Below are 20007 nucleotides of genomic sequence, written 5' to 3' on the forward strand. Positions count from 1 at the left end.
AAGCACATAAGGGTCTTGGGTTTCAGAGTAGTCTGTTACAGGGCAGGACTGAGATGCAACAGCATATCTGTTCCTAAGTCCCAGACTGTTCTAGCACTGGGGAGAACTGAGGCGTGGTGATTAAGTTCATAATGAAGCAATACTTGGTGTGTGCTCAGTGGAAAAATAATACAGCAACTGGTAAAACAGTTGTCTTAAAGGGATGCCAGAAACGACTAGGCAGAGAGGGTCAGTCTGCCTTAGGTCTTGATCTTTCTCACCTTTTATTGTATCAGATGAAGAAACATGTTTGAGTGGGGAGAGACAAAGTGCCTTTATCTAAAGAGAGAAACTAAGGTAGAATGAATGGTTTATACAGCTTGTTGCTTTATTCAGCCATTTCCATTCCAACAGGGGCTCAAAGACTTTTAAACTTTTATTACCTTTCTAAATTAACATAGATATACATTGAGAGATCTATCCTCCAGAAATTCCAGAGTAATATTTCTCTTTTTGTAAATAGTGAAGTGCAAGCCAGCAAGGGAATACCTTGCCTGGGGACTGAAGGAGTTGCATATTTGTCCTCTAGGAGGGCTGCTGTCTAGACAGCCGTCATGTGGGAGACATGGTTATCTTTGCCTGTTTAGAGGACTGTGGTGTGTTTCACTGTTGCTGTTATAGACATAGCAGTGAATGCAGACTTACAGAACACACTTTTCTCCTTCCCCATCACTCAGTGGATTTTTCTTTTGTTCATCCCCTTCCTTGTAGATGGGAGCTGGAGGGGCCATCACAGGAATGAAGTTTAACCCTTTTAACCCTAGTCAGCTGTACACTTCATCAGTTGCCGGCACTACCACCCTGCAGGATTTTAATGGCAATACTGTCCGGGTCTTCACCAGCACCGAGGACTGGGAGTAAGAACACAGTAATGCTTTGGGCCTCTGTGTCCTGCTGGCAGGAGCACTACAGGGAGAGAGAGAGAGAGAGAGCGAGAGAGAGAAAGAGAGAGAGAGAGAGAGAGAGATGTTTGTCTTGAATACGTGAGAGCTGGGCTTCCTCTTCCCCACATACATGTCTTCTATCCTCTGAATTTCAGGGAGGCTCATTCTTTTTATTTTTCCCTGAAATGGGGTAGTGGGTAGGAGAGAGCTTTTCTTCACCGAAGGGGAGGGACTCTTAGATTCTGCTTACTTCCTGTTGTACGTGAGAGAGTGAGGGTGCCAGTGGATTTCCTCAGCTGTCTGTTCTTAAAACTTCCCAAAACTCAGTGCTCTACAGACCTTCTAACCTCTTCACCTGCTAGCAGTGCTGCTTGTTGTCAGATGGTTTTTACATGACAATTCATAGTTCTCTATGTGCTTCTCCACTAATGCCACTGACTTCAAGCAGTGCATGCCATAAGGATCACACCAATTCATTCCACCTAGCTTTTGGTGCTTACCCAAAATACCAAAATTAAGAGTCTGGGCTCCTTTAGTAATGAGTGAAAAGGGGAGATGAAGTGTTAGAGGCAGCTCTAAGAATTACCTTCTCAGACTGTTGCTTTTTCTGTGGACTCATGAGGAAGCCTCAACTCTCCAATTAGTTACTTCCATTCAGTGCTTAAAGGTAAGTGAGAGAATTTGGATTAGCCTCTGCATTACTTTTCCCCACTTGATTCTTTCCGGGTGGCAGCTTTTATGGTTGTTTTCCAAATTGGCTGTTCACCTGCAACCTTGTAATAGTGCAGAAGGCCAACCCAGGTAGTGCTGGGATGACTGGCCAGGTGAGCAAGGAGAGATAAACTGGGTCCTGGGACACAAGGATCCCCGTGGGATGCCTGTCGCAGCGATGATGCCTGGATTTGAAAGGGCATACCATCCTCCTTCCACTGCTGTGAGGACAGGCAGGCTCTGTGGGTGGGCCTTTTTTTAGTCTTCATTGGCTTCTTGAAATCTAGTATTTACAGTAAGACCTTAAGTAGTTTTTCTTTGAGCAGCAGATGGAGTGCACTTGAGTATCAAAGAGTTTGGGGAATCCCAGGTACTGGTCTTCTTTTCTGTCATTGCGTAGGGTTTCCAAGTTTCCTCAGTAGACAGGCTGGGGGAAAACAACATAACAATGTGACATAACACAAGATTCCTGTGCCACGGGGTTAGCAGTAAGATTTGTCTATGCAACAGTCTCATCCTGCGTGTTGGTACCTTGAGAAAGACCAGATACAGCCTGTGGGTAACTAGTGACGAAGTCTCTCTAAGAAAAGCTTGGGGCTGCACTGTCATGAGATTTTTTTGTGGTTTATGCATGGGATAGTGCTGGTTTTGCTTGTGATCTCCTAAGCCTGGTTTGAGCCAGGTGGTTCACTGCAGATTAGTCCTATCCTCATAACAGAAGCAGCTGCTAATGAAGTTTGCAGTGCAGCGTGGTGAGGGTGAACTTAAAAGGCTCAGAATGTATGTAACCAGATTGCAAACAGGTTAGAAAAAAGTTCTTATCTATCTTCTCTGCCTGAAAGCAGTGCTTATGCCTAGGGAAACTGGCAGTGTGTTCCAGGAGGTGACTGTTGTATTAAGATTTTGTCTTCCACTCTAACCTTGATGCCTCTTGGCTTTGTGTGTATTTCAGAAAGGGGCTGGAGATTCTCTTGGAGACATCAAGTTCAGTCCTTATGAGGCAGTGAAGCTTTATGTGGCATCAGGTGATGGCACCCTAAGTCTGCAGGACCTTGAGAGCAGAGCGGTGCAGGTGATCTCTCGTGCCCCGGACTGTGGCCATGAGCACCATAATGTTTGGTGAGAAGAGGGCACTGCAAGGTTGAATCTCTGTTCCTTGGGGTTAATGCTGCACTACTTCTTCAGGTCTCTAACATCTTCATCTTTGCCAGTGTTAGGAGACTCTTGGTATGAATTAGTCCCAGGAGGGAGCTTGGAGACAGAGTCCTGATCCTGACCTAGCACTGCAGGGTGGTGACGGGCAAGGCGGCACAGGGCACTTACACTTTTACAGTAGCTGAGCGTGCTGCCTGCATCTTCTGGTGTTGCTTTCTGGTGATGCCATCTTGTATCTTGCAGATATTGATAGCTTTCCACTTTCTAAAATGTGAGGTGAGAAGAGCAGGGTAACTTCCTCCTTTTCATTGTTGCCACTGGTCTGTTTTGTCTGTAGCAGCTCAGGTAGCATAGGAAAGCCACAAAACATTCCTGTGCCATCTTTCAGGTTATTGAGTTTACCCTGTGGCTTCTGGAGACTTCAGGCTCACAATGTTCATTTCCATGGCCTTGAATTCTTAGAATAACTTATCTTGCAAGTAAAGTTTTCACAACAAGTTCCCAAAGGATCCCAGCTTTATTCTCGCTGCCCTTCCCCTCCCAGCAGAGCTGGGGTTAAGACCTATGTCTTTATCAGATAAGTTTCTATTAAGTTTTGTTTCCTAGAGCATGAAGCTGAGATAGTTTGAGGTGCAACTTTTCAGTACAAAGCTTTTGTTTTTACTGCTGCTTCAGTGTTTTGTGGAAAATGTAATTTTAAAGCTGTTTCTGCACATTTGTCGTTGTCCCAAGGGTGTTCTGATCTTTCCCAAGGTATGTTCACGTGCAGGCACCAAGTGGCTCTTCAGCCTCTATTATGTTTCACTGTCCCAATATGTTACATTCCATACAGTGAGGACTTTGAAAATGCCTAGGAAGTTATTTCATATTCAGTCACCAACAGAAAGCATTGCTGATAAGCCGTCCTTCTGATACTCAGGCCCGCACCATCGGGCAGGAGATTGCAGTTACAGTCTGTTGCAGTCTCCCTTGTCAGGGATGAGATGTGAACCAGAGCTCCACTACCTTCACTTTTCTGTGGGAGGAGCACTGATTTTGTGTCTTTCCCTCTAGTTGCTGGTACTGCAGTGTGGATGTTTCTGCAAGCTGCCGTGCAGTGGTGACAGGTGATAATGTGGGCAACGTGGTCCTGCTCAGCACTTCTGGTGAAGAGGTTTGTATGGCTCCATGCAGCATCATCTCTACGGGAATCTTCATGTGCTTTCCTACACTACAGGGACCCCAAAAAGAGGAGCAAGTGCCTTGCAGCTCAGGAGATGAGTCCACCCATTGTCTGGGTAGTGCGAAGTCCTCCACTTCTGCCATCCATTAGACATTTTCACATTGTTGAGTGTGAGTCCCAAACAGGGACTGTGTCATGTGCTATCCCTTCCTTACCATATTTGCTACTGGCCAGAGTAATTATAGGGTAATGCGAAAATGTGAGCACCCTCTGCCAACAACCTTCACACTTCCAGAAACTTAGTGCATGATGGGAGTCATTTGAGAGATACTGCTTTGATGTACATCCTTCCATGACCTAGGAGTAGGCACACAGCCGTAACGCAGTGAACTTAGGGGTGGAAATCGCACTCCTGCTGTTAGACACAAGAGGGCAGGCAGAGACAAGACGGAAGCAGTGCAGACACATAGGAGAGAATAGTTGGAGTGGACCCTGCTTCAAGAGCCTGCTGTACTGCCACACTGGCATTGCCATCTCTCCTGCCTGTAAGGGTAACATCTGTAAGAGTTTGCCACAAGGCAGTTGTGTAAATTAGCGGGCAGAGTCAGAAGTGCTCCAAATTCTTTGTTGTTATTCAAGGTTAGTTGCTTACTTTCCTTTTTTTTTTTTATCTGAAAGAATGTGACAATCTTTTTTGCACGTGGGAGATACCTATTATTCTAGGGAGGATGGGTCAGCTTCAGCCTTTTGATTAAAAATAATCTTCTGCCTTTGGATAGAAATTTATTCATGGCCAGTTTATATTTATTTGTTGTTTTTAATTTGACCTACACTCATGTTTCTTTGCTGATATGTTTCTAGAAGCCAATTATATCTCCTCTCACCATTTTTACTAAGATAAACAAAGGAAGGTTCTTTGGTCTTCCACACAAAGCAGGTGCTTCCTCTTGTTATCTTGGCAGCACATTTTTTGTACCTGTTCCATTTTGTTTTAATCCTTCTGCCTAAAGTCTTCTAGATGTAATCTTGTTTTGTACAGTGGCACTAATACTTCCTTCCATGAACCAGGGATTGCATCCTCCTTTTTCACATCTGTAATAAATTGGTGGATCACAGTTCTCCTAGAATTAAACAGTTATTTCCCAAGGTCACTGTTTTCCTTTTTTGTTTCCAGTGAACAAACTCTTGGTGTATTTTAAAAGTTTAGTTACTCTGTAAATGTGAGACCTCTTTACCCTGTAGTAGTAGATTATTCCATTTCTTTACTCCAGACCTTGGTCATTTTTTTTCTTTATGATTTTCTGTTTGCTGCAGATTTGGAAGCTGAAATTGCACAGGAAGAAAGTGACTCATGTAGAGTTTAACTCCCGATGCGAGTGGCTGTTGGCCACAGCATCTGTGGATCAGACAGTCAAAATCTGGGACCTCAGAAACATCAAAAACAAAATGAGCTTTCTTCATGTGCTTCCTCATGAGAAACCTGTCAATGCAGGTAAGTTGAGATAAGGATTTAATTGCATGGATATCTGCAGAGAGTCCACTCAGCTCAGGTTTTATTGTGGTGGCAGTGTGAGGTTTTAACTCAGATTCCATTGGGAGGAGGGCATTGGGAATGTGTGGCCAGAGGCAGGGAGGTGGATAGGGCAGCTGCAGCATGTTCTTAAGACTTGACATACAAACTGTGGTGCTGTACCTTGGAAGCATCAGCCGTGGCTGAGATTAGGAAACTGAATTTATTGGAGCAGTCCTTTGACAAAAGCAGAGCATAGGACTCTGTTTCTTGGGTGCAACTTTACCAGTTCATGGAAGTCCAAACTGCAGATGACTGTCTCATTATTCCACTGCCTTTTCATTTGGATGAGTGTGTTCCTTTCTTCGCAATGTCTCCTGTGATTCTGAAATGAGACTAATAATTCTTCCCAGGTAACTCCGCACTGTAGGTTTCAGCTTACTGTATGTAAGAGCCTTGAGTTTGTTTGAGACAGGTAAAGCCTTGTTTGTTGAGACACACAGCCATATTCAAATCCCTATTAAAGAAATAGCAATGGCTTTTCAATCAGAGAAATGTGACTTTTCTGTTTCACAGCATTGTGATCTTTAATTTGCCTTGCTGTCCCCTCTCCTAGCTTACTTCAGCCCAACAGATGGTGCAAAGCTTCTGAGCACAGACCAGCGCAATGAAATCAGGGTTTACTCATCTTCAGACTGGACCAAGCCACAGCATCTGATTCCACATCCACATAGGCATTTTCAGCACCTCACACCTATTAAGGTGAGTTGAGTCTCAGAGGAGCATCACGCTTGGTACTAGCAGCCAGCTGTAAATCAGAAATGGCCTGTTTGCTGGTCAAGATACTACATTTGTGGGTGGATATTTATACTGCTGCACATTCCAGTGGAGCACTGTTCCTCAAGCTGTGGGTGGGATGTATACAGTGTTGCTCAGTGTCAGTTGTCTGGTGTCAGTACTGAGCTCTATCCCTTTCTCTAAACTCTCCATTGCTCTGCTCTATGACTAGGCAACATGGCATCCTCGCTATGACCTCATTGTCGTAGGTCGCTACCCAGACCCCAAGTTCCCAGAGTACACAATGGATGAGCTACGAACTGTTGATGTATTCGATGGAAACACCGGAGAGATGGTTTGTCAACTCCACGATCCAAATGCTTGTGGTATCATCTCGGTGAGTTGAGCACTGCAGCTAGAAGGGTGACTGTGTACTGAACACTCCTTCCTCTGGGAAGGAGGTATGGGTTAGTGACTAGAATAATATCCTCTTTACTTGTGATAGACTCATGCCATCATGGGATATGGCTGCCAGGTAAAGCTGCTGATTCAGGGCTAGTCCACGATCATCTGTGGGGGTTTTGTGATGCTCCTAGGGAACACTGGGTTTTCCAGATGGTTTGTTGCTGTTATATAAGCTGTGGTGCTCTTATGACTGTTATATAAGCAGTGATGCTCTTACAGACTGTGATTGTGTTTTCATTTTCAGCTCAATAAATTTAACCCTATGGGAGACACACTGGCTTCTGGCACGGGTAAGTAAAGAGAACTCAGGGTACTAAGCATGGGTGGATTCCAGTCCCAGAAAAGGGCTGCCTTGTTACTCTGTACTAAAGCAAGTTGTAAGAGGGGGTTTCCCAAATCCCACTTGCCAGTAGTCCTCTATAAATTCCTACATCTGTAAAATAGATGAAGACTTTCTTTTCAGTCTTACACCTTTGCACTTGGAAAACTGGTCATCTCCTGTGAAACATTCATGAGAATATCAAGTCCAGAGGAATGGGAAGCCTCTTGGCAGCAGGGAGCCGCTGCCACCTGCCGGCCATGAAACAGTAGAAGAAAACAACGGAGGGGGGAAAGCCTTTTTCTGCTAGGGTGTACCCTTTCCCCTAATTTAATTTATCTCATTTCCTAGGCTGCAGAGCCAAGATTACTGTTTTTTGCAGGCTGTATGGGATTAAGGTAGCTGGCTATAGATTGAGATCTTAGACTTGTGACAGATGAGATTAGAAATTACTTCTATTTCTTAGTTAGATGGGATTTCCATGGCTATGTGAAAATAGTATCTGTAGTAACTATTTTTGCATTCTCTATATCTTCGAAATACCTTAGAACAGAAAAAGCCCTTTGAATTTCTGACTTTTAAGTGACATAGCCTAAGGTATTGTGTTTGATGTAGAATTTCTGATGTACAGTGTTTAATTTTTCTTCTCAGGCTTTAATATTCTGATTTGGAGCCGGGAGGAGATGGTGGCCAAGAAGCAAGAACATCTTTTGAAAGCCATGACAGAACAGGGGATTGGAAGCTGGAATTCATCCAGACGTGGAGGGCAGAGGCAGGCAAACCCTGGCACAAGCAAACTCAAAGCTAAGTTATTGTCTTGGGAGCTGGACGAGATGAGAACTAAAAACAATGATTCTAAATCCAAGGGAAGAAAGCGAAAAGGGAAGGATCTAGAGAAGTGATTTAGTATTTGGATCCTTTCTGAATCCCAGGGTACAAACTCAGTTGTTGCCAATGGGCAGTATAAGCTGTACAGGGCATTAGATTTTTGTCCCTCCTCCCTGGATCTGATCTTGGTTCCCTCATCCTCTTGGCTTCCCCTTCTAGAAAGTTGTGTCAGTACTTGGTTCCTCCTGCAAATGGAGTTACCACTTATTTTCTGAGGCACTAGGAAAACTTCAAAGATGTTCTCAAATCCTGCTGAAGTTACTGCTTCCAATCTGCCATATCTGCTTGTCATCACTTGTCAGAGGTTACTATTTCCTGTAGTCTGCTTTAGAGAAGCCCATGGTAGGGTCCCTAGCCTGTTCTAGTCCAAATGAGTTGAGAAACCATTTGCTACCAGGATTTAACATCCTGAAAAGGTAGAATGTTTACAAGGCTGAGGTGATGGATAGCTCAGGTAGCCTAGGAAACACCAAGCTCTTCCATATGCAAGCTTCTTGGAAAATGTTTGTCAAGACCTCAGGCTTAGCCAGTTCTGTGCTTGCAGGTATTTAACTGGACCACAAAGAACATGATGATGCCAGAGGTGTCTACCTGTCTCATGGGATGCAAGGGCAGTATGGAGCTGGGCCTACTGATTCTGTAGTTTCTATTGTCAGAGTTCTAGGCTCTTTCTTGCCACTGATTAGGCAATTTTTTTCACCCAGGTGCTTCAGAATGTTGGATAAAAGTGTTATAAAGCAGAAATGAGGAATTTCTTCCAAACACCCCTGCTTAGAGCCAAATCTCAAGACTGTTGTTAAAGTCTAAAGTTTTGCTTTTTCTGATTTGTTTACAAGGCTGCCCAGGGCCTTGCTGCTGTCCCAGAGGTTGATGGATGGGATGGGCTCCAGGCCTGCGCAGATTCTCCATGTTCACTTTTATAGTTTTGCAGTATTAATAAAGTTTTGTATTAAACTAAAATTCTTTGATACAGAGTGGCTGCCTTGAGTATTCTGCTGAACTGCATTTGTAGGGGAGAAGAAGTTTGAGACCTTTCTGCAAGAGGGCTGCGAGACCTAGAACAGTGGTGGAAGTACCAGTCATAGTACTGGGTCTGAAATGGACCCCTTCAAGTAGGGCAGGATGCATTATCAGCTCTATCTTTGCATAGCTGCTGCAGTCAAAAATAGCTTATCTCGATTCTCCCTGGGCTATATGTGGGATTGTGAAACAGGGAATTCCTTTGGGAGAGGATATGCTGCAGTAAGTTCTGCCTGTTTTCCAACACTGAGCACACTGATGCTAGCCCCATGAACTGTAAGAGAAGATGACGAGTAGAGTTCAGCACGAATTTGATTTTAATAATGAAATGTATTGGAACAATTACAGGAAGTCATTCACAGTCAAAATATCTAAATCATCATAGAAACGTTTCCTTTGTGTGTGCAAAATTTGGTGCCTTTAAAAATAACAGGTCTGGTCTTCTGCAATGCACTTTCTATTACCCCCTTCTTGTGCCTGGTTTCACAGGCAGGAGTTTGTTTTTTTTTTAATGACTGTCTTGCTGTGCAGGAGACCTAGTTTATCTCTTCAGCGGACGAAAAGGTGAGGAAGATGCTGAGAACAGCAAGCTACTTCTGCTGATTTACAGTTCCCATGGTGGCAGATGCTGATTACGGTGTGGGGAAAAGTCCCCATGGTACTCCTTAGAGCAAGAAAAGGAAATGTCTGTAACCTAAGAACTGGCTTCTGCTGCCAAGAGGGGAAGGGAACTGCACCAGAAGGGGAAGTAAAAGTGGGAAGTGAATGTGCAGCATCACCATGTGAAGAGCCTGTGCTTCTGGTGCCCGGTGCAGTCTCATTTTTTGCCAAAAGCGACAAGGCAGGTAGTGAACACTTGGCGTGACAGTCCCTGCAGCAGCTGCAGTCACTGAAAGGCCAGCCAGGAGAGAAAGAATCACACTTTGGACAAAATGCTGAAGTGTGGCAATTAAAGGAATACAGTCACCTGCCATCTCTGATCCTTAATGGCGGTTTTTTTGATTGATTATTGTCCATCCAGTAGGGAAGACAGGAAGAAAAACTATAGAACTTGGCATTGAATTGTCTTAGGTAAACAGCTCTGCTACATCTCTTAATTGCAGCATAAAAACATTCTGCTGATGAAACATATTCCTTGGGCTGAAATCTGGACTGCCTGCAGTACTGGATACTCACTTGAGTTGGACTTACTCAAGCCTGAACTTACTTGAAGTTCAGAGGTGTGAAGTAAAATTCAAACTTTGGATCTGGAGAGAGAATCTAGCTTTCCTATCTATGGGGACTTTCCTTTCTAGAGCCAACACTGCTCAAGAAATGGAGCGTGGGTTTGCTATGGTTGCAGGAATTGCTCTTACTCATGAAGCTCTTAAGAGCTTTGGGTTCTATGGTTCTACTCTGAGCTGAATCCTAGGAACTACTGCCAGGTTTTCAATCTTGCCCTGATTTCAGGCCAGTCCTCTCTTGAGCCACAGGGTGAGAAGGGAAAAAAAGACCAGCTGCCAACAGCAACTACTTGGCAGCAGCCACTTGGCAGCAACCTCAAGAAACACTTCCACTGTCTCCCATCATCTGCAGCAGTTCCCTCTGCATGGACAGGAGATGAATCTTGGTGCATCGCTGGTAAGCTGTGCCCTCAGCTCCAAGCCCAGCCTTCCCACCATCAGCAGCCTTATGGTGTGAGGGAAAAGCACTCGAAACAGGTTGACCCTGAAAAGAAATGCAGCTGGATGTGGCAGCTGCTGGAGGCCCAAGCTTCTTTACCAGAGTCATGATGAGTGGTAACATTTACAGTCAGTTGAAAGGAGGAAAACTTGAACTGGCCATGTTGTTACCCAGACTAGGTAAGCTGTATGAGGACCAGGGGCACCACACAGTATACTGGCTTCAAAATTAAGGTGTTACTTCTACTAGAGTAGCTTAGTCCTTTTTCTCTGGGATGTCACCTTTAGAAAGCATCCAAAAATCAAGTCCAGCTTTGTTCTGGGAAGCAAAGGCCAAAATAGAAGGCAGCTCAGTAAGTGAAGGTGCCCAATCATTCTTAGGGGCAACACAGCTCCCTGCTACTGCCTGGGAAGGAGCTGAAGCAACTGTCAGGCCTGCTCTTCTCCCTCATTGGAAACATGCCGGTAGCCGGGGGGCTGAGACTGTATGCGAAAGAGTACAGTCAAGAGGAGGATTATAAGGAGAAGGAGAATGGATCCACACACAGCCAAACCCACAAACAGTTCTGCAAGGGAGAAAACAAGTGGTCAGCATGGTATTGTCCAAGTTTTCCCCTTCTGCCACACTCTGGTCCAGCCTGGGCTCACCTGTGTCATGGATGCTGCTGGCTACCTTGCATTCTTGCTCCCAGTTCTGGGGAACAACAGGATCTGTGAGTTGCAAGAATCTTTGCAGTGGGCATTTATGCTCACAGCCAGGGATTGTCAGAGGGAAAGGTTCCTTCCCACTCTCATTCCGGTAAAACATCTCCACGGAGAAGTTACTGAAAACAAAACACAAGAGGATGTGTTTTCATCTTTTTTTTTCTCTAGCTTAAGTCATCCCTTCCCAAAAACTCAGTGTGCACACCCTTTCCTTTACTTTCATAAATTTTCCTCGTGAGAGTCTGCCACTAGGAGCAAGACTGCATGCCCCTAGGGTGGAGCCTGGCCTAGGTATCTAACTCTTGAGGTGAAATCAGAGCAGACGTCTTTACTGCAGCCCTCACCCATCATCCTCTTGGTACAGTTCAAATAAATGACATGAGGCGTATGGTGCTTGGATCTTGTTGTAGACATCTAGAGCCATCTGCAGTGCCACAAGTGTGCTGTCATGCTGAGAAAGAGGGAAAAAAACCAAATCAGTCATCCTTATGGGTGTGGCAGGGCAGCTCAGACCGTACCAGCGCTGAAGGGACATCACCTTTGTAACTTCCATTTGGAGAAAGGGAGAGGAACTGTACTGCTAGAACAATGATCTGTGATGGAGGGGGAAGGGGAGGAAGTGAAACACAACCATATATATCCTGCATTGTTTTTTAAGAATTAATCTCTAGAGAGCAGTTTGGGAGAGATGTTTGACTTTCCAGTCAGTAGGCTGCTGGAAAGGGGAGATGACTGTATCTATGTTTCTGAAACATCACTCTAGAATCTACCCATCTACTAAGTAAATACAGCAGTGGTTCCCCAAAGTCTGCCAGTCTCATCCGTGAGCCTGAGCTAAAAGGAACAAAGCACACATTGGGAGTTTTCATCAGGGGTCCCAGAAGAATGATGCCAGACACTGCACCTCCCTCCCAGCCTGAGGCAAAGATGCATGTCCTGATCACTGCATAGGCTGTAGAGAAGCTAGAAAGGGTTAAAACTATCACCAAGCCCCAATCCCCTGTGGAGCAGGAGGAGATGGCTATAAACTAGCACCCTAGCTCTGACTTACTGCTGAATAGGCAAGTAGTTTCAGGTTCTGATGGGCAGAAACATTTGCTGCTTTGGTTAAGTTTCTCCTTATGTGATCCAGCAGGACCCCTGAGGAAAGAGAACAGCTGGTAAGAGGCAAAACCCAGACAGAGCAGCACGAGGCTCCCTCCCTGGTGCACTCACCGCCTTGCAGACGAGCTTTTTCTTCCCTATTGTGGATCCCAAACAGAAATTCAAAACCAAAGTCTTTTAGTTGCTTCAACTGCATCATGACATCTGGTGTCACCCATACAGGCAAATCCATTTTGTGGGCTTGCTACAAAGAGAAACAGAATACTCAGCTGCAGGTAGCACAGACTGCACATTACTCAGAAGAGTGGGAGGGTATCTGGAGCCCTGCCCATACAGCTACAGATTTCCTATACTCTTAAATACGCAATATGCCACTTTCCTATTTATGCTTCTGACCTCACACTGCTGTACTGCATACAAAGGATATATGTGGGTTTTAATGTTGTTTTAGAAACTAATAATGAGAAGCATAAAGTTTACAATCTAGGAGCTATATTTCTGTGAAAGCACAACTGGAGTGCAGGTTATGTTGTAACACTGAAACCATAATCTTAGGGCATTAACTTTACATGTGGCTGATACTGCCCTGCAGATGGCATGTGGTCAAAGAGAAAAAAAAAAAAAGATAAGTGAGTGAACACAAACTTGGAGTTTCTGGTGTACCTGCAGTACAGTTTCCTTGAAGGTTCTGTGGGCCACGGAAGGGCACTGGAGAAAGTTAGGAAGTGCTCTGTGGCCGTAACAATGGGATGCACCACCGACAAAGCCCTGTAGTCAAACCCCAGAAGCCAGAAAACTGGGAAGCAAGAGAAGAACTTGCTTTGCAGCCAATCCATTACAAGAAAGGATTAGTTATAATGGCAGACAAACAGCAGTTGTGGTTTCCCAACACTGCTTGGAACAATTTTCTGTTACATATCCCATTAGACTGCCAGAAGATGAGAATGAATATCCTTAAGGGCCCATTCTGTCTGAGTGGTTCAGAAAAATTACCATTAGCAACTCAGATATTTAGTTAGTTATTCATTAATTTACAAAGAGAATAAATAGCAGGTAAGTTCAGCAATTTCTTGGACTTTTTTATTGTCTCATGCCAGAATTAATCTACTGGCTCAGGTGAGAAAAACAATCCTTCTCTTCAGGGCACTGTTTGCATGACTTAGAAAAAAGGATGAAAACCAAAGCAGCTGAAGAGACTGATCAGCCTGAGAGTATAGTTCTGAGAGTGAAATTCCTCTTCCTTAAAAACATTCTGGTTTTGTTTTGGGACAGTGAGGTATTCTCCAAGTTCTTGGGGATGATAGTGGTTTTCAGCTGGCCTTTCAGGCCATTTGCAAGCTCACTAAGTGACTCTTGAAGATTTTACATTCTTGATCTCTCTGACCAAAGGATTTTTTTGTTACCAACAAAAGTTGATTCACTGTGATTGTTACAAGACAGGAGACTGGGTTTGTGACACAAAGGGCAAATTCACATAGTGCAGTGCAGCTCTGGACTGAAATATTCTTTGCTTGCAGCAACCCAAGCTGCTACTTTATACAGCAAAGTGCAATTCCATGCTGATGTGTCTTTGACATCCCCAAAATAGTACATACCACTGTATAACACTGCCAGCAAGTGAAGTAGTCTTGCACCTCCATAGAATTATTGTGACACAGCGTCCAAATGCTTGGGTTTACTGCTTCTTCTTTAATTTGCTAATTTGACATGAAAGATGTCTGTAATTTACTTCATCGTGCTGTACAGTTATACACAAAGAAAGTTGTATGTAACAACTGTAAGTCTCCTGGATACAGGACCTTTACCTTTGCATTATCACAGAACAGCTAACCCAAGTTTTGATTTTGTTTAAGCCTTCATGAGATGTACTTTCAACAAAAATACATGCAAATACAGAATTTGGTGCACCACCCCAGATAGTAAAAGAGTAACATTTGTCTCTATGGTCTTTCTCTGACAAGGGACCTTATAATAAAGGTCAAAAACCAGATGTGGTCCCACTTAACCTAGAAGAGCATTATTTACTTTTAGAGATGGCGTTAACAGAAGCGCAGAAAGAAAACTGATTGATTTAAAGTGACAGAGAGATAGAGGTAGCACCAGGAATAGTCCTAATTTAAGCTCCCAATTTAAATCATAAAGTTAACACTTCTTCAGTTTGCAGAGATCTCATTTCTACCTTACTTGACTCAGATTTGTCCAGAGAGATCTAAAGATTTCAGATTGCAGTCACTTTCTAATGACTTTCAAGAGCAGGTGGGACTTTTTCTGACTCCTGACATGATATAAGCTACAGACTGGGAGGTTATAAGGTGCAAAAACAAGTCATTCTTGACACATGCCTCTAGTGAGTGGGAACTGTTATTACTCTGAAATTAGAAGATTACTTCTAACTGTAGAGTGAAAAGTTGTTTCATGGGATTTTGCAAAATACTGTCTACCAAATCCAGTGAATTCTGAAGACCAAATTCCAGTGGCTGTAAGATGATGGCCAAACTTACTTCACAGAACAGTGTGTCATACACACTCCATACACTCTCGAGCGAGATATCCCGGATCCCAGTCTCATTTGCCACCATCTTCAGGAATTGCTGTAGGTTTGAGAAGAGAGAAAGACCTTCAGTTTTCTACTCTCATGCTGTATTACATGCACTGGTATCTCTACCCTTTTCTCAGAGCTCTGATTATATAGACGTGATAATACTTTAACTACAAGCCTAAGACCGCCTTATCTCATGCAAACAATCACTTACCCAATTCTCTTTGGTCTTATTTATGTATTCTGCTGAATGCCGTGTTTCAGTCTGTAGCTGTTCATACCGTGGACAGGGGGTCAAAGGGAACTTCAGTAGCTGGGCAGAGACAACAAGAGCAGCCAGGTCACCGAGAACAGAAGTACAGAATTTGCAGTCAACACGTGCAATTGTAACAAAACCCTGACTAGCAGGTGCATCTGTAAACAGCCTCAGTACTTCCTGCTGGCATACTCCAGTCTGTGGTCTGCTGGAGTGTTGCACCTGTTAAGTGAACACAGCCCCTGAATTCTCATCTTGTTCTGAGAACAGAAAAACCTCTGCAAGGTAGGTCCCAGGAGAAATTCAAGACAATCTGAATCAAGGTTGTAGCAAATATTTTTGGAGACTACACTACTTCAATACTCAATACATGTCTTTGAGATGAACTTACCCTTTCCTCAGACTCGGGCACTGTGTGCACAGGGATAGGCTGCCAGGAGATGTTAGGGTTGAACATCTGTTGTCCCTCTGGGGGATAGAGGCCTGCCAGATTGGCCTCTGCACTCATCAGCGTCCGATCACAGTCTGTGCTGCGGATGAAGATCTGCAAGGACAGGGACACGCACCATTAGTAATGCTACTGCAGGTGGCAATGCTCAGGCACAGGACCATACACTCGCCGAGGAACATTGCCAAGTGCCCTGCAGCTGCTCAAGGACAACAGGATAAAAGGAGTTGAAGTGACCAAGTCTGCTGATGTCAGCCTGTATGAAACTGTAAGGGACAGACACAAAGACACTTTGGTGTGTAATACTGGAGCGGTCTGGTCTGGATTAGTGGGATAGCCAGGTGCACTGTGCAGAGGTTACAGATAGAAAGGAGTGTGAATATGAGGAAGAGTCAGAGAAGAGCAAGACAGAGATGCATATAACAATGGTACAGAATAGGAAACACACTATATTTACAGAGCAGGGCTGGGACAAGCCCCTGCATTCAGTTCTCGGTTCTAGGAATGACCAGCTGTGCCCATGAAGAAAAAACGGCTTCTCTAACCTGTTTTTCTGTCTCAGAAACAAAGATGAGTGATCTGACTAGGAAAGGAAGAAAGAAAAGGGAGAGCTGGGATTTTATCTGATCATTGTAGGCTCTTGGGATTAATGGGCCAAGACCTATCATTCCAGAGCTCAGAAGAGAGAGATCTGAGCCAGAAAAAAAGAGAAATGAGAAAAATAAAGCAATGTTCAGAAGGTCAAAATGGCAAAACTTTAGTATTCTGGTATCTGTGTACTGAAAACAGTTAAGGGGAGACTGGAGAGAAACCAGCGATAAAACAAGAGGAACAACAGGAAATCATAAAAGAATGTCCTAGAAAATAGCATGTTGAATCTGAAACAAGAATAGAAAGCCCAAAGAATGAAATACAACGTAAAGATAAGGATTCTTTTTAAATGTTAGGAGAAACATAAGAAAAAAATATATACACTCACAAGAAAAAATATGTGTAATATCTCTCATGTGAAACGTATCTCAGAACTTAACAGTCACAAGAAAAAAAAAACCTTGTGTTTTCTCCAACATCAATTTCTACCCACTTTTACCTCTTAACTGTGGCTTGAAAAAAATTATACTGTAGTCATTAGATGGGTTTGCTTTCATCCTTGGTAAATTCTGAAGAAATAAAACGGTAATATTTTAAAAGATAAGGATCTAATTCTTGAAGTGTCATAAAAGAAACAATTAAGCCCTGGGTGTACATGCTTTCTTCAGCACCTTCTGCCAGGGCTCCAGCTTGTCGCTGAGTCAGGTGACAAACGGTCATATGGTGTCACCCAGAGGCAACACTTCTTACATGGGAGGTTGCTCAACTCAAGCAGGAGTTCAGGCTTGGTTAGCAGAACAGCTTTTGTTTGCACACGCCTTGGTTTGTTTTTCCTTCTCAAGCAAGAGAACAAAAACAGCTTCAACTCGCAAAAGCTGTGTAAGAGTGAAGTATGTTTGGAAAGGAACTATTGAGAAAGGTTAAAGGATCTGTGTTTCAGCCAATGCTGGAAGTTTTGTTGATGAAGCAAATGTCAAAGAAGGGATGTAATCTGAACTATGTCAAGCTGGGTTCTTACTGGGGACACCTATAAGGGAAGAAACAAAGACAGAAAATTGTATGGGGATTCTTAGTACCAGCAGGGGTACTTGAGGGTTGTTAGTTCTATTTCCTTGCTTTTTTTGATATTTCACATTTTCCTTTGTGCTCAGCACACAGTTCCACAAGGGCTCTGTAACTTTTTTCAAAAGAAACCTAGCAGTTTCTCAACTATTATAAAGTGTGGCAACATTTGGTGACAGAGAGAGAAATTAATGGCTTTAGGGGACTGAAGCTGTCAGTACCTTACAGGTGGAAGCAAATGACAGGGTCATTTCTGGTCAGTAACTACTGCTTATATGTACAGACTGGTGAAGTTGTACCTGAAGTGCACTGGGGAGGGCAGGACCAACACGGGCTGCATTCTTGTCAGCTACTGTGACAAAAAAAGTCTCAAAATCTCGAGTGAGAAACAAGTACCAGCTACAACACAGCACCGCTGTTTTGTTTCCTGGACTTCAGAGAAGGCGGTTCTATCAGTCTCCCAGCGGTGCTGCAGCTCCTGGATTTGCTCTGGCCGGATTTGCCTTCGCTCCCGCAGCGAGGGCAGCGCTGAGACACGGCCGACCCGCGCCCCGCGGCCAGGCTCAGCACAGAGCCTGCGCTCGGGCCCCTCTTCTTCTTCCTCCTGCGGTGGGAACGGGCTAAGGAACGAAAATACTTGGAGAGGCGGCCCAGCGCTGGCGTTTCCCTTCCCAAAGAAGCCACCCGCACCTTGGGGCGGCCGAGATCGCCGCTGCCCCCGAGCCCCGGGCCGACACTGACCTCCTGCCGCCGGTACGTGTCGCTGAGGAAGCCGCGGTAGCGCCGCCGCAGGGCCTGGCCCAACTCCCACTGCTGCCGCATCCCCACCTGCAACGGCACCGGGCGTTACCGGCGGGCCCGGCCCCAGGCCCGACTCCGGCCGCCCCGACCCGCTCGCACCTGCGTGAGCTGCCCGAATCCCTGGGGCCAGGCGCTCTCCTGGAACGGGTCCCGCGGGAAGGCCTTGATGGGCGAGCGGTCTCCGTGCCGGTACACCTGCGGGCGGCACCCCGTCACCGCGGCCCAGTCCGGTCACCCGGGCCAGGCCCGGCCGCCCCCCCGCCGCCCCCCGTCCCCCTCACCAGCGTCACGAAGCGGAGGGTGCGGGCGCGGGCGGGCGACGGCCGCAGGCACAGCGCCAGGAGCAGCAGGACAGCGCCGCCCCGCGCGGCCGCCATGGCGCTCGCACACCGCCCGGAACCCAGCACCGCGGACCGCGGGCCCCCGCGGACGCGATTTTCCAGTGCACAGCCCCGGCGGGCTCCCGCGCCGGTCCCGCCCCCAGGAGGAGGATCCCGGGACGGGACGGCCCCGCTCGGCCCGCGGAGGAGCCGCGCTGGGCCCGTCGCCGTGGCGGCGTCGACCTTTGGTGTCGGCCCTGCGGAGGCTGTGTCCCGGGCTGCAGCCGCGGAGGCGCTCGGTAGGAGCGGGTCGGGAGCGAGGGTGAAGCGCCGCGGCTCCGCGAATAAAGCGCTGCTTTCCTTCCCGCGCCGCGGCTTTGCTCTAGGACACAGGGGTTTCACGGTGTTCTGACAACCGTCCGTGCGCTTCTGGGTAAACTCTTCGTGAGCAGGAGTAGGGAAAGTGCCCTCGAGCCAGCCTGAGGACGCCTGTCTGTGTGGAAGTGGAAACCTGCTGCTGCTCCTGGCTCTTGGCAAAGAGGCTGCCCAGGGTTGGCGGGTTTTGCCCTGTTTTGGTAGTTTCTTACGAAGCTTGGTGGAATTAGACGAGTGTGAGATGAAATCCGGTCTCTGCTGTCGAGTGTCCATCCGCTGGATCGCTGGCCGAGGATCCAGTAGGTGCTGAGTAAATAGAGGGGGAAATCATAGGCGGTTAAGTGAATTTAGTGATATTTAGTGCTCCTCTCCACCTAGTAGTGGGGTTCTCAGCTTTCTCTTTTTTAAAAAAAGGAAACATAGCTCTCGCGATTGCAAAGAAATCTTGGAGTCATGAAACCCAATGGCTCAAAACCCAGCTCTTTTGTACGTGTTTATTTGCTTAAAACTTTCTGTAGTTTGCAGCATTAGAAGTTGTGTGTAAGGTCTTACAGGTGCCAAATCGTTCATGAAGCACAGGGGTTATGTTAGGGCAAGCTTGCTGCAATACATGAAGTTCAGCTGGACAGAATCACGTGTTTAATTTGCACATGCTCGAATGCTTGGTTGACTTAAACCAATTCTATTTCGTATCTCTAGGAGAGCATGAAGCCGCGTTGTTGGTTTTTTTGCCGATACCTCCTCAGCGAGGAGGTTCGTGGCGGGTGCTGGAAAGAAAAGGTTCTCCGCGGAGGGAGAGTGCGCGCAGTTCCTGCGGCACCTGCTTTGTGATTGTTCTGCCGCTGGTGGCGGTGGTTTCGCTCCGCTCCTCCGGGCTGAGCCGAGGGCGATGAGGGCCGCGCACGGGGCTCCAGGCGGCGGTAACTCTGCGGCGCTGGGACCGCGCCGGGGTCGCGGAGCCTCCGCGTCCCGCCGGACCCGCGGGGGCGGAGCGGGGCGGGCGGAACCTGCACGTGACCCAGGCCCGCGTGACATCACGGCAGCTCCGCCGCGGCGCCGGGAACAGAGCCGGGAACAACGCAGGGAACAACGCCGGGCCGGGCCGGGCCGAGCCGCCCCTCCCTCCCGCCCGCGGCTCGGGCACCTGCGCCACGGGGGGCGGCGGCGGCCGCGCATCACTCGGAGCCGCGGCCCGCGCCGGTAACTCATCGCGCC

At 46.3% G+C, this 20007-nt stretch overlaps 3 protein-coding genes across 14 annotated transcripts in view; 2 read left to right on the forward strand and 1 right to left on the reverse strand.

Moving 5' to 3' along the window:
- Positions 1-8884, forward strand: part of DDB2 (damage specific DNA binding protein 2) — a 51066-nt gene extending 42182 nt beyond the window's left edge. For all 8 annotated transcript variants that reach the window (XM_027642403.1, XM_027642408.1, XM_027642406.1 and 5 more), the window contains 7 exons: positions 2587-2753; positions 3843-3942; positions 5266-5443; positions 6078-6223; positions 6471-6635; positions 6948-6993; positions 7674-8884. In XM_027642403.1, coding sequence (XP_027498204.1) covers positions 2587-2753; positions 3843-3942; positions 5266-5443; positions 6078-6223; positions 6471-6635; positions 6948-6993; positions 7674-7924 — 1053 coding nt within the window. In that variant the 3' untranslated portion in view covers positions 7925-8884. The remainder of the gene's footprint in view (positions 1-2586; positions 2754-3842; positions 3943-5265; positions 5444-6077; positions 6224-6470; positions 6636-6947; positions 6994-7673) is intronic.
- On the reverse strand, positions 860-18502 carry ACP2 (acid phosphatase 2, lysosomal). 3 transcript variants are annotated; one of them, XR_003527525.1, is made up of 12 exons: positions 18379-18502; positions 18197-18292; positions 18038-18124; positions 15587-15739; positions 15154-15252; positions 14902-14991; positions 12512-12644; positions 12348-12436; positions 11641-11747; positions 11240-11415; positions 1510-2061; positions 860-945 (listed from the first exon to the last, which is right to left on the reverse strand). XR_003527525.1 is itself a non-coding variant. In XM_027642417.1 (11 exons), exons 1-11 carry the CDS (start codon positions 18472-18474, stop codon positions 2024-2026), a joined length of 1164 nt encoding a protein of 387 aa, XP_027498218.1. In that variant the 5' UTR covers positions 18475-18502; the 3' UTR covers positions 1252-2023. The 3 variants fall into 3 exon arrangements, 2 of the variants coding, with proteins under 2 accessions (XP_027498218.1, XP_027498217.1); XM_027642417.1 differs by lacking the exon at positions 860-945 and having other exon boundaries at positions 1252-2061; XM_027642416.1 differs by lacking the exons at positions 860-945; positions 1510-2061 and adding an exon at positions 9230-11157.
- A 107-nt stretch (positions 18503-18609) lies between these two features.
- The window catches only part of NR1H3 (nuclear receptor subfamily 1 group H member 3), a 32878-nt gene continuing 31480 nt past the window's right edge, over positions 18610-20007 (forward strand). For 2 of the 3 annotated variants that reach the window (XM_027642418.1, XM_027642422.1), the window contains exon 1: positions 18610-18716. The gene's annotated coding sequence lies outside the window, so the exon portion shown is untranslated. Of the gene's footprint in view, positions 18717-19897; positions 19993-20007 lie in introns of those variants that run through there. The other variant, XM_027642421.1, reaches the window with a different exon arrangement.

The sequence above is a fragment of the Corapipo altera genome, unplaced genomic scaffold (genome assembly GCF_003945725.1).
Source record: "Corapipo altera isolate COAL_440 unplaced genomic scaffold, ASM394572v1 23b, whole genome shotgun sequence".
NCBI lineage: Eukaryota > Metazoa > Chordata > Aves > Passeriformes > Pipridae > Corapipo > Corapipo altera.